Source organism: Hipposideros armiger, unplaced genomic scaffold (genome assembly GCF_001890085.2).
Source record: "Hipposideros armiger isolate ML-2016 unplaced genomic scaffold, ASM189008v1 scaffold_1234, whole genome shotgun sequence".
Taxonomy (NCBI): domain Eukaryota; kingdom Metazoa; phylum Chordata; class Mammalia; order Chiroptera; family Hipposideridae; genus Hipposideros; species Hipposideros armiger.
The window spans coordinates 165,974-179,287 of record NW_017732584.1 but is presented as its reverse complement, the minus strand read 5'-3'; the positions used below and the strand labels follow the sequence as shown (position 1 = coordinate 179,287).

Genomic DNA, 13,314 nt, shown 5'->3' with positions numbered 1-13,314 from the left:
ATTTACATTTAAAGTAATTGTTGATAGATATGTAGTTATTGCCATTTTATTATTCATGTTTTTTATCTTTTTTCTTCTCCTTAAGGAAGTCCCTCTAACATTTCTTGTAATACTGGTTTGGTGGTAATGAACTCCTTTAGCTTTTTCTTGTGGGAAACTCTTTATCTGTCCTTCGATTCTAAATGATAGATAGCTTTGCTGGGTAGAGTAATCTTGGTTGTAGGTCCTTACTTTTTATCACTTTGAATATTTCATGCCAATCTCTTCTGTCTTGCAAAGGTCTGTTGAGAAATCAGCTGACAGTCTTTTGGGAACTCCCTTGTAGGTACCTAACTGCTTTTCTCTTGCTGCTTTTAAGATTCTCTTTGTTTTTAACCTTTGGCATTTTAATTATGATGTGTCTGATGTGGGCCTCTTTGGGTTCATCTTGTTTGAGACTCTGTGTTTCCTGGGCTTGTATGTTTATTTCTTTTGCTAGGTTAGGGAAGTTTTCCATCATTATTTCTTCAAATAGCTGTCCAATTCCTTGTGCACTCTTCCTTCTAGTACCTCTACGATACAAGATCCCAGAGGCCCTTAAACTATCCTCATTTTTTTTAATTCTTTTTTATTTTTGTCGTTCTGATTGGGTCTTTTCTGCTACTTGATCTTCTAAGTTGTTGATTCAGTCCTCTGCTTTGTCTAATCTGTTGATTCCTTCTAATATATTCTTTATTTCAGTTATTGTATTCTTCCTTTCTGACTGGTTCTTTATGTTTTCTATCTCTATTTTTAAGTTTCCTGTCTCTTTGTTGAAGATCATTAAGATCATTGAGTACCCTTATAATCAGTGTTTTGAACTCTGCATCTAGTAGATTGCTTGTCTCTCTTTTATTTAGTTCTTTTTCTGGAGCTTTGTTCTATTCTTTCATTTGGGACATGTTTCTTTGTCTTCCCATTTTGGCTATCTTCCTGTGTTTGTTTCTATGTATTAGGTAGAGCTGCTATGTCTCCCGGTCTTAATAGAGTGACCTTATGTGGTAGGTGTCCTGCGGGTCCCAGTGGCACAGTCTCCCTGGTCACCTTCCTCAACTGTGTGCTCTAGGTGTGCCCCTTGTGTGGGTGGGTTGTATGTGCCCTCCTATTGTATTTGAGCCTTGCTTGCTATTTGCACATCATTGGGAGGGATTGACCCTTGGGCTGATTGGTTGTGATGACTGGCTGTGACTACAGTGGAGGAGCTGCTGTGCAGTGGCTGATCCTATGGAGGAGGATTCACATTAGCATGGTTCTGGTGCCTGCCCAGTCTGCCCTTTGGGTGTGTCATCCACAGAGGCAGCTGGGTGGTGCCCTGGCTGGGTCCAAAGCTGGCCACCAGACATGCTGGTCCCAGGGCTTCCTGGGAGGGGCCCTGCTGCAGGCCAAGTTTAGCTGCAGCCTGCATCTGCATGTCTGAATGCTGGGAGTGGGGAGGGCTCAACAAGGAACAATGGCTTCTGCCTGGGAGAAAGCTGTCCTTCCAGCCCTTACCCTGAAGCTAGACAACTCAGTTCCTCCTCATATGTCCCTGGCGCCTTTTGAGCTGCTGCTCCAGAGCTGGATCTCAGAGCGAGTGATAGCGATTAAGTTTGTGCATGGTCTCTTTAAGAGGAGTGCAAGGACTCCAGCAGCCCCTCTGTCTCACTTAGCAACAAACTTTGCTGGTTCTCACAGCCTGAAGTTGTGGGGACTTTCCTCCTGGCACTGGAACCCTGGACTGGGGAGCCCAGTGTGGGGCTGTGATCCCTTGGTCCTCTGGGGGGACCTCCACAGTCAAGATATCCCTCCCAGTTTTTAACTGCCACATGTGGGTGTGGGACCAGCCTGTTCAGCATCTCTTCCCGTCCTACCAGTCTCAAGGCGGCTTCTTCTGTATGTCTTTATTTGTAGGACTTCTGTTCAGCTAGACTTCAGGCGATTCTCAATGATGCTTGGTCTATAGTTTAGTTGTAATTTTGAGGTTGTCGTAAGAGGAGGCAAGCACAGTGTTTACCTACTCTTGCCATCTTGACTGGAATATATCCATTCATTTGTTGATGGACACTTGGACTGCTTGTACCTGTACCTCTTGGCTGTTGTAAATAATGCTACAATGAACAAGGGTGTGTAAATATCTCTTTAAAAATTTTTTTTGGATATATATCCAGAAGTGGGATTGCTGGATTATATAGTAATCCTAGTTTTAATTTTTTAATGAACCTCCATATTGTTTTCCATAGTAGCTGCACCATTTTACATTCTTACCAATGGTGCACTAGGGTTCCAATTTCTCCACATTCTTGCCTATGCTTGTTACTTCCTGTTTGTTTTTTGTTGTTTTTGTTTGTTTGTTTGTTTTTGGTAATATCCATCCTAATACGTATAAGGTGCTATCTCACTCTGGCTTTGATTTGCTTTTCTCTAATGATTAGTGATGTCGATCACCTTTTCATATGCTTCTCGACCATTTGTAGGTCTTTTTTTGAGAAATGTTCAAATCCTCTGCTCATTTTTTAATTGAGTTATTTGTTTTTTGTTGTTGAGTTGTAGGAGTTCTTTATACATTCTGGGTATTAACCTCTTATCAGAAATATAATTTGCACATATTTTCTACCATTCCATAGGTTGCCTTTAATTATGTATTTTAAGTAACCATCTTAAGAAATTTCGCCTTCATTATTTTAATGGAAATTGTTCTAGGTTTCTTTGTTTTGTTTGCTAGGTTTCACTCTTCAAAATAGAGTAACAGATAATTTTACAGTCCCAATTAGTTTTTCAGAGAAGACTACCCAGCGCAGCTCCTCGCTGACCAGTATGAAAAGGTTTTACAGAGAATGCAGGGGGAGAAGTCAGTGATTGCATTTACCCTCCAGCCTGTGAACAGTGGCCTAACCTTGGACAACCCTGCAGATCCCTGGACATGTCTTCTTTGGGGTGGACATGCAGGGCTGGCCCCAGTGTCCTCAGATCTAGCAGATCACCTGAAGCTACTAGGTTTGCCCTAGAATCTCCAAGTCTCCCAGGAGAGCCTTATAACTCAGAGTGCTCTAAAGTCAAGCTCAACTTTCTAGAGTTGCTCCAATACAACCCTTAGGAGTTTGCCTAGCACCAAACACCCCTACATACTCTTAAGGCTCAGATAAAGTCCCATTTCTCTCTGCCTATGCCAGCAACCCCATGAACTCACCCTTCTTTAAAAGCCTGTAGCACATAAAAATCTTTGTTTCTTGGAAGGTTTTATATACTGTTTTGTGTTGTCTTTCCAATAGCTCTTTAGGACAGCGGTCATAACTTGCTCTTCTCTGTAGCTTTCAAAGTTCTTGGGACAGTTGCCTGATGAATTGGGGTTACCATATAGTAGGCATTTCCCTGGTCTGTATTGGAGTTCCAGGCACAAAGAAAAGCCTGGAATTATTGCAAACCGAATAGACTTAGATCCTCCAGGAGAATAACCATTCTTGGCCTTAGGATGTGAGTAGTTCCCAGGGCTGTATGCTCTCCTTGAAGGACAAGTCCTGTGTGGGGGACATCTAGGTATGGAGAGAAATACATGAACAGAATTAAATTCCTTCCATTCTAAAGTATGGCCAGCATCCTGAGATTGTTTAGTAAAGAGATCAGAAGGATTGGCCTCCCGAACAGCCCACAAGTTACCCTTGTGGGATTTCATGGGCTTCAGTAGGGAAAGAGACCTTGAGAGCATGGTTGGCCTGTTTGTCTGAGCCTAACACATGAAGGCCCTGTTTTTAAAGGTTTATCTAGAGAAAATTTCCCCATGTTATTTTTTTTTACTTTTCCTAACCGCTATCTAGAAACTCTTCTCTATCCAAACTGTATCCCCTATCTTCTCATGCAACCTTCAATGGAATGGTCGAGAATAATCTTTTTTTTTTTTTAAAGAACTTTATTGGGGAATTGGGGGGATGGGAACAGCGCAGGGGAATTGAGGGAAGGGGAACAGACAAGTTGCTGTCGTTTTGTTCTTCAGTCTAGTTGTGGAGGACGTTGCTTCACTGGTCCAAGTTGGCACCATCATTGCACTCTTCCCGGGCGAGGCAGATCAGTCGCCGGCTTCTGGACGGCAGCTCACTGCGGCTGCTGGCTGCTCACGCTGGCTGCTGGCTACATACGGTAGCCCATGGCAACCCACTGCAGCAGGGGCTGCAGCCTAGCTGTTGCCGGCGACTCACAGCAGCCCAGCTCCAGGTTGAGCTGTTGTTCAGCATCTTAGCTGTAGAGGGCAGTGTCACTGGCCCTCATATGTGGGATCCGAACCAGGGCCCTCTGGCATCCCAAGCCAATCTTAACCATCACGCCGGCTCGGCCAGCCCAAGAGAATAATCTTGATAAAATAGAAAGATGAGGCTGGTCTAAGATTCCTATTCCCTTGACCCGTGTTCTAGAGGAAGGACTGTTTCCCAAATTTCAAAGCATTTCATTGCCTCTCTGCTCTGAAGTGAGAGGTTCATAGAGGTTAATAATTAACCTCCAGAGTGACTGGTTGACTTTTTATTACAGTTTCATTTTCCAACAACACTACCTTATTTTTAGAGGAATCTATGGCCATTAGCACACCCTAAAATTGGGGTAGAATGAAGTAGAAGGAGATTGCATACTTTTCTACTACATTTTGAAGACAGGAGGAAGTTGAAGTAGGGATGAGAATTGTACTGCAACGAGTACAGATCTCAGGTCTCAGCATCAAGTCTCATTCTGTGTTTTGATCTTCCTCCCACCCAAGGATCCTGGTGTAAATAGTCTCGACATTGATTTTACAGGGGAAATTCATTCCCTCTAGTATATAGATTTCTTTGTTACATCTTAATGTTGTGAACTATAAATTAATTCATTGTGTTGACTTTTAAAAGTCATCTCTGTTGATGGGAAGAATTACTACAAATATAGTTCCATTGTAGAAGAGAAGTTGCGTTATCTCCCTGACTGGTTTTCTGAGGTCAGTCATCTTAGACATTTCCCAAGCTACCCAAACCCGTCATTCATCTCTGGCCCGCCGGCATTACAGTAATTACGCTAGATGGCAGAGGAATTGTTTCCAGATAATATCTTAGAAATAGAGAAATTATGAGCAAATTTGGGGCCATCTCAAATTAATGAGAACATTCTTTGTGGAGTGCTACCAGTATAAACCTTTAAAAAGTGATAAGCGGGAGGTATTTAAATCCTTTATCTGTGGAGCTCAGTACAAGTCCTGCAAGCACGCCCAATTGCTATTATCTGGCCATTTGCCGGGGTGGCTCTTTTGTCTTCCTTCTTGGTTTTATTAATTAAATTTCCTCTGGGGCTTGACTGGCGCCAGCCACCTCTCTAAGGGTGCAGTGGGTGTGGTGGGGGAGGAAATGAGGTTCTAAGTGACATAACTAGGTCTGTAGGACCACCACCTGGGCTGAGAGGGCCCCAAACCAGGGTAACGACTGGCAGATACACTGCCTCCCTCCTGCCTGGCCTGGAGTGCAGCTCTAGTTTGGACTTTGTGTCTTTGATCTTGTTTTATTAACCTAGACTTACTTCTTTTACGTGGGCATGACCAAAGGCTGTTATTTAATGTGGTTGTTGGCAAGCAGTTGACTCCTTTGATCTCAAAATGACTTTCTGCTTCTCCATGTCTTGTTCCTAGTGGGGGAGGGGCGTAGGTGCAGAGGAGGAGGAGGGGGAGGAGTCTAATGTGTTCTGGGCACTGATCTGGCCCCGTCAGGTGTCTGATGCATTTATTTTTGCTGGTCCCTCTGCATAGGGTGCTACCTCTCCACTACCACCATCCCCAACCCCCACCAGAGGCAGTGCCAACATTTTTATTTGGGAGTGGTCATTAGGGAGTACAATCTATTTGGAAAGGCTGACATCATCTCATATAAGATTGAGAAAATGCAGTTGTCCATACTGAAGAATGAGAGAGGTGAAGGTTCAAGGTTGTAGAGAAGGTGGAAGCCTGTGTCCCCAGCCCCAGGTCCCCCGTTGCTATTTCCATTCTCCATGTGCTCAAATACCTCCCCTTCGGGGAAGTCACCGTTCTTGTCCACAGCCCTTCGAAGTCATCCCTTCCTCCTTTTCGTAATGAAACTTGTACTCTTCTCAAAACTAAGAATGTGGTCCCAGAATTCTGACTCTCTGGGTTCAAATACTGGCTCACCTGCCTACTGACTCTGACTTGGGGCAGGTTATGTGATCTCCCCATACCTTATTTCTTCGACTGTAGGATGGGATTAATAATAAACCTGAACTCTTGGTGGTTGTGGGCAGTAACTGAGTAAGGGCTCATGAGGCACTTGGGCCTGGTACTCTGTAGGCACTCATTACCAGGGCTGCTGTCAGCTCAGCCTGTTCTGTGAATGAGAAAAAGCTACCTCTTCCTCCTGGGTTTCTGCCCCTTTTCACAGTCTTGGCCTGATGACATTGCTCAGGATACAAGATGGCCCCATACTGTTATAGCTAAAGCTGCTGGTGCTGTCAAAGCTTGGTGAGCTGTACCACATACATTCAGCTGTGTAAGTGAGTTTCACCTGTATACTTCGATGGTCATTTGAGGTCCTCTCATTTCCACCTTCCTCAGTGTCTTTAGAACCTTTCCATTACTTGGCTTCTACCAGTTTAAGTCATGCCCTGATTGGATCTTGCCTGGATTATTACTCTAGTAATTACTGCCTTACCCAATTTCCTGCCTTTCATCTTGCACCCCTTCCCCCAAATCACAATTTTCTCCACCCTCTTGCCAGTTTCTAAGATGTAAATCTGATGGTCATTTCTTAATTTCAAATCCTTCAAATTCTCCCCACTGCCCCTGGGAAAACCCAGACTCCTTAGCGTAGCATACAAGGCCTGCAGGCAGGACCCCTGCCTGGCTCTCATCTCTCTCATCTCTCCGTGGGCTCCACCTCTCCCAACCCCCACAGCAATCCAGCCATTTGCACACATTTGAGTTGAGCAGTAAATGACATTGTTGATATTATAAAGAGTTCAAACACATTTATTTATTTATTTTTAAAGATTTTATTGGGGAATCGGGGAAGGGGAACAGACAAGTTGCTGTCCTTTTGTTCTTCAGTCTAGTTGTGGAGGTTGTTGCTTCACTGGCGCATGTTGGTATTATGATCATTGCACTCTTCCCGGATCAGGCAGTTGCTCGCTGGCCATTGGATGGCTGCTCACAGCGGCTCACAGCAGCTCATGAAAGCTCACACCGGCTGCTCACGCTGGCTGCCGGCCACTCAGTAGCTCACGGCAGCCCGCTGCAGCCCCACTGCAGTCTACGCTGTTGCTGGCGACTGACGGCAGCCCAGCTCCAGGTTGAGCTGTTGTTCACCATCTTAGCTGTAGAGAGCACAACATCACTGTCCCATGTGGGATCCAAATGGGCGGCTCTGCTGCTCAGAGCTCGCACTCCCAAGCCAACTCTTAACCAACGAGCCACTTGGCCGGTCCCAAACACATTTATTTTTAAAATTAAAACCCAACAAACACTTCAGAAATCACAGATAATTCACAAAGTAGAGATGACTGGTTCCCACCTACAGAAAAATGTTGAACTCCCATCAGTGGGCAAAAAAATTAAAATGCAAACGAAAACATTCTTCATATAGTAAGCCACCGAAGACTTTTAAAAGTTAATATACATTATGGACCAAAGAGCTGTGGCATCTGCATTCTCCTGGTGAGGGGCAAGACTGGAGCACAAAGGAACTTTCTGCAGTGATGAAAATGTTCTACATCTGAGTTGTGGTGATGGTCACACATTGTATAACATTTGTCAAAACTCATTGAAATACACCATTAAATTTACTGGGTCTTATATGTAAACTCTAACTCAATAAACATGAATTAAAAAATAAAAAAAATCCTTAACCAGCATCAGGAGAACAAGACTTTCATACATGGGGTGGTAGCATAAATTGTTTCCACCTTTCTGGAAGTTAATTTGCTTCTACCTTTTAAGAAACCATATTCTTACGTGGTAATTTCCCTTTTAGGAGGATAACATCCTATGGAAAGAATCATGAATTCAAAGATGTATATACCTTATTTGTTACAGCATCCATAGCAGCTAAAACCTGGGAAAGGAACCAAAATGTCCTGCAATGGGGGATTGGTTAAATTATGATTCACCTGTGTGGGGGCACTGCCAGCCCACGAGGAGCCTTTGTATGAATTGGAAAAGGGCACCCTCTATGGATGGAACACCCCTTCCCAAACTTGTGAGGGACTACCCACTAAGTTTCAACCGCATTTGTCCCCTCACCTGGGCTCCCTGTGCAGTCCTCAGGTCAGTCCATGCAAGGCTTGAAGAGGCAGACATTAAAACTGATGCTTTTGAAGAACAATGGCATGGGGACATGTTTGCAATGGAAAGTTAAATGATGAAAATAGGTATAATTTTACATGTTATTCTCATTTGTTTAAAAATGTAATATCTCTGAAAGGAAACCTACTGAAATGTAACTGGTGGTTTAATATGAGTGATAGTATCATGGGTGACTTTCTCTCTCTTACATTTGCTTTTTCTGAATTTTCCAACTGTTGGTCCATTTTTAATTATGAAAACATGATGCATTCTTCCTCTGCTAATTTAACAGGGCTCTCGCTCATGCTGATACCTGCAGCAGTGTTCTCTTTGGGCATGAGAACAGAAAATGGGACTTCTGTGCTGGAGTTAAGGATACAGCTGGATGGGAGGAGAGAGAGAGTGAGGGCAGCCTGGTTGAAGTCCCAGTGATTCCTTCGGTAGGGGGAGATGTCTCTTAAGTTGTCCTCTCTTTTTTTGTTCTGCAGGTTTGAGACGTTTGAGGTAAACAGCTTTGAGCAGTTTTGTATCAACTATGCAAATGAGAAGCTCCAGCAGCAGTTCAACTCGGTAGGCTCGGTTCCTGGACCTGGGGTGTCGGGGTGGGGGGACCTCTCTCTGTTCCTGGGAACAGCGGCCTGGGCCACTTTTCTTCCATCCAGGGTCAGTGGGCTCTGACTCTGCCCTGACCTTCCCTTGGTTTCCTGGTGGTGCTCCAGCTTTAGAAAGGCTCTCCCTGCTGCTCAGGAGGAGATCTGAATGGGGCAGCTGGGTTGAGAGCATAAAGGATTCTTCCCTTGGCTTTGACTCCTACTCCCCCGAGCCTGGGCTTCTGGGGGTATTTGAGCAATTGCAAGCCAGAGATGGGCCTTCTTGTGATTGGTGGGGGTATGACATCACAGGTGATTATTAGGATGCCCTAAAGAAGGGTTCACATGGGAGTGAGGGTCACCTAACAGCTTTTCTGCAATCATGACTATGACTCAGTACCCAAACCTTTTATGGTGGGTGTGCGCCAGCCTTCAGGACTCCAATCTCGCATGGTTGAAGCTCAGGGAAGATGAATGTTAAGGTGTGCATGCCGTTCACTAACCTTGACCTTTCACTTCTTGCCCTAGCATGTATTCAAACTGGAGCAAGAAGAATACATGAAGGAGCAGATCCCTTGGACGCTGATTGATTTTTATGACAACCAACCTTGTATCGACCTCATAGAAGCTAAGCTGGGCATCCTGGACCTGTTGGATGAAGAATGTAAGGTAATACTGCTGATGCTCCCTTCAAATGAGGTCAGAGCTAAGCTTGAGGTGGGGGCAGAGGACATCTATGTGATGCAAGGCAACATGTGAGATCCCAGAGCTGGACTTTCATCTGTCACTAGCCAGCCTTGAGTGTGCTGAGCGAAGCACGGGTGTCCATTCTGCGTACTAGAAGGTAACGTGACTGGCAAGCATTGCTGTGCTGCCTCTGTTGGCAGAGGCTGCATGGTATGATTGGCATGATATGGTGGTATGGACTCAATGCCCCAGATGTCCTAAGTGCTCAGAGAAGGACCCCAACATCTAGACAGGCATCCCCAGAGAGGTGAGGGTCAGGAGCCCAGGGTCATCTTTGCTGTGTCAGATGGCGTGTGAGCAACAGAGCTGCATGGCTTGGTGGCTGGTGAGAGCCTTAGATCTCCCATCTTGCTTTCTGTCGCCTCTACTGGTGGGACAGGAGGAGGCCAGGATTACCAGCATGGAGAGAACCAGGCAGCAGTGGGCATGTGGGGCGAGGGGATTCTGGGTGTTACCAGTCACCTAACTTCCATGGCCTTTGGCTTCCTGCTCTATGAATTGGTGGGGGTTGGATCTGATGAGCTTGAAAATTTCCCCGTTTGGTGGTTGGTGATAAGGAGGTGAATGTGCACCAATTCCTCCAGCGATGGGAACACTGATCAGAAGGGTAGGACCCGCACGATTCTTAGTATTGAAAGGGAAGAACCCACTCACTTTTCCTTTTTGCTCTCCTACGTCTTGCCTGTAAAGGGTAGAGTGTGGCTTGATGATTTGGGAGGAGGGGGAGATCCCTTTCCAGAAGGGCTCTCCTGTGAAAAGGAAAAGAAAAGGTTACTAGAACAGCAGAAGACAGAGTAAAAATATGCTGATGTCCACAGCTTGTACATTTTTTTTCTCTAACGGTTTTCAGCATTTCTGCAGAGCTCTGGACTTTGTCCTGAGTCAGATCCAGGCGGGGGTAATTCCTCAGTGTGGCAGGAGTGTGCCTGGGCATGCTCCGTCTATGAGGTTGCAGTAAAGCTGATAGCACAATTGTCCTTGCATCAAGTAGCACAGGCTAAGAGACCGAAGTCACAGCCCAGGCCCTCCACTCACTCCTGGTGTTCACCACTCACTCACTTTGGTTCGGTGTCCATTGATAACAGCTCCTTCCCACACTCAATGGAAACTGGCTCCCCCTCCCCCAGTCTCTTGTGGGTCTGTCCATAACCCTTTTCCTCCAGCTCCGCACCCCCAACCCAAAGGCAACACCATGTCCTATGTCCTACCTGCCTCCGGGCTGCTGAGCCCGTGTAGTTCCCCCCAGGCCCTGCTTCTAGGAGGACGCCAGCGCATCACTCCCCTCCCCAGGGGTGCAGGTCAAGGTCTACACAGCTCTGAGGAGCACGGGAGGCAGGCAGGCTGTCTTGCACTGGCCTGCCCAGCTCTGTGATGAGCTACCTGTGGCATAAACCATAACCCTTGGCCATGGCCCCTTCCTTCCAATGTATACACACCTCTCATCAGAACACCTAAGTGCTTCAGGTTGACTGCTCCTGCGATGTGAGCAGCTGCCTGATGACTTGCAATGATTTACCGTGCTTTTAGCAAGCAAAGGAGGGCTGCTGTGGGTTTGTTTTGGCTTATGGTTTGAGGACCTGAGAGGTGCCACTACCCAAGGGAACATGTCACAGGAATATCAGGTCAGCGGGAGGGGGAGCACTGTTCCCAATACACTGGTGCAGAGACCTGAGACTGCTGTCCAAAGGGTGACCCACAAGCCACCGAGGGGAAGCTCAGAGCAATGCCGGGCTGGGGAGCAGGTGGTCCTGGGAGTGATGGCAGAACCACTCTTAGCAGGTGGCAGAAAAGGAGACAGCAGTTGCAGGGAGGCCCACGAGGCAAATATTCAGCAATTAGGAAAGTAACCCTCCAAATCCGTAGACTTTGCAGCCTTGGATATTCCAGAACAGGTGCGATCCTCAGACCTCCTGTCCTCAGGTTTCCTCCTGAGTGCACACTGCCTGGGGAATCCCTGGTGGAGTCTATTTCACTTTCGAGAAGCTAAGGAAGAAAAATCCAACTGTGTCCATATGGGTGATCTCTGTCTATGCCCTGTGGAGTTGTCTGTTTGGGTCAGATTTGTAAAATTAGGTGATTTCAGTTTAAGACATTTCCAACCCCTGCCACTGCAATTTCGCAGACACCTAGAATGTATTAGGCACCTACTATATGTCTGGTCTTGAGGAAAAATTCTCAGAATAGGAGGAATGGATCTCCTTGCTAGCCAACAAGGGAGGAGGGCCAGAATGGCTCTCTGGAGGAGCTCCTCCTGCGTGAGTGTAGGTGGGGGCAGGGGAGGGGGCGGGGCTGCAGGCAGGGACCAGGGCCTGAGTTTGGAGGCCAGGATTCCAGAGCAGGCTGGAAGAGGCATAGGCCACAGCCCAAGGGCAGCAGGGTGGCAGCTAAACAGAATCAAGGACTGGGGGTGCCAACGCAGGCTGCTGAGCTACATGCAGCCGCTCTGGTCCTCTGTCAGATCTCCTTGCTTTTTCCTCCTGAAGCCTCCTTAGAAGGGCAGGTCTCAGGAAAGCCTGGAGTTCCTGCTAATCAAGCTGGTGGGAGCTCAGAGCGTTGAGAGATGAGGTAGTGCTGTGATGTGTTTAAACTTACTAGCGGCCAAGGTCATGGGTGGAGTAAGGGAGCCAAGAGGAACACCAAATTAAGAAATAATACAAAAGTCCTGATGTGCAATCTTTTTCTACCAGATTTAATTGCTCTGGGAATTCAGAGTAAGGTGACGGCAGCTTCTAGTAGCAAGTGGATTTTAAACCAACAAGTGTTACTACCTTTGTCAAAACTCATGGAACTATACACTTAGAAAAGGGTGCACTTTGCTGTATGGAAATTATACCGCAATAAATTTGACTTTAAAAAATAGGGCGGACTGCTGTATCCTCTGGAAGTGCCCATGGCTCTGAACCAAAGCAGGTCGGGAATGCCCATGGACTTGGTCACAGCTGGTCAACTTGGCAGCCCTCGGGACCAGTCCTGTGGGACGGTGGAGCTGCCTCAGACACGCTCCTTTCCTCCTCTGTTGCTCAGATGCACTCTGCAGAGTGAGAAAGAATAATGAGATTGCACTATGAAGAATTGGGCTCTGTGTCTCGCGTGTGACAGGACACAAAGCCAAATGAAGGATTAGACTCATGGCATAAAAGCAGCCATTGGGAAAATCACTTTTCCTGGATGTGACACCCAGTGGCAGGCAGGGCCAGTGAGCTGGGATTTAAATTAGAAACGTGGAGATGAGGTGGCCAGGGATTTAAAGGGGCAGCACACAAGGTAGCTCTCGCGAGAGCCTGTGATTGGTGCTGGAGATGGCAGATGAGGCATGGGGACCAGAATATTAAACTGCCCCAGGTTCCTTCAGGTAGAAAAGCCGCTTTGCAGCCATGGATTTATAGTCGGACCCAGACCGAGCCACAAACCACAGCTGCTCCTCAGTAACTACAGGGCAGGCGAGAGGCTGCTTGCTTGTAGGAAATGTTCACTTCAGGCTGCTCTTAACCAAACTCCCACCCCGGTGCTCTCAAAGGCCGCATGACATAAGCCATATCGAAGCCTTTCAGACAAGGCGTTTCCTGCCCTCCCTGTGTCCCAGACACCGGTACCCTTCCTATTGGAGGAACAAATGAGCTCAGGCTGATAAGAGATGAGAGGTCAGTGCCTGTTGCCTCAAGAGTGACACGTTTGCATTTTAGCAGG

At 46.6% G+C, this 13,314-nt stretch overlaps 1 protein-coding gene across 1 annotated transcript in view; it reads left to right on the top strand.

Annotated features, from left to right (window-relative positions):
• MYO5B (myosin VB) overlaps window positions 1–13,314 on the top strand; it is a gene marked incomplete at its 5' end in the record, with an annotated part of 222,481 nt that overhangs the window by 85,096 nt on the left and 124,071 nt on the right. Inside the window, 2 exons of the mRNA XM_019633054.1 lie at window positions 8,779–8,860; window positions 9,409–9,549. Of these exons, the coding sequence (XP_019488599.1) occupies window positions 8,779–8,860; window positions 9,409–9,549 (223 nt within the window). The remainder of the gene's footprint in view (window positions 1–8,778; window positions 8,861–9,408; window positions 9,550–13,314) is intronic.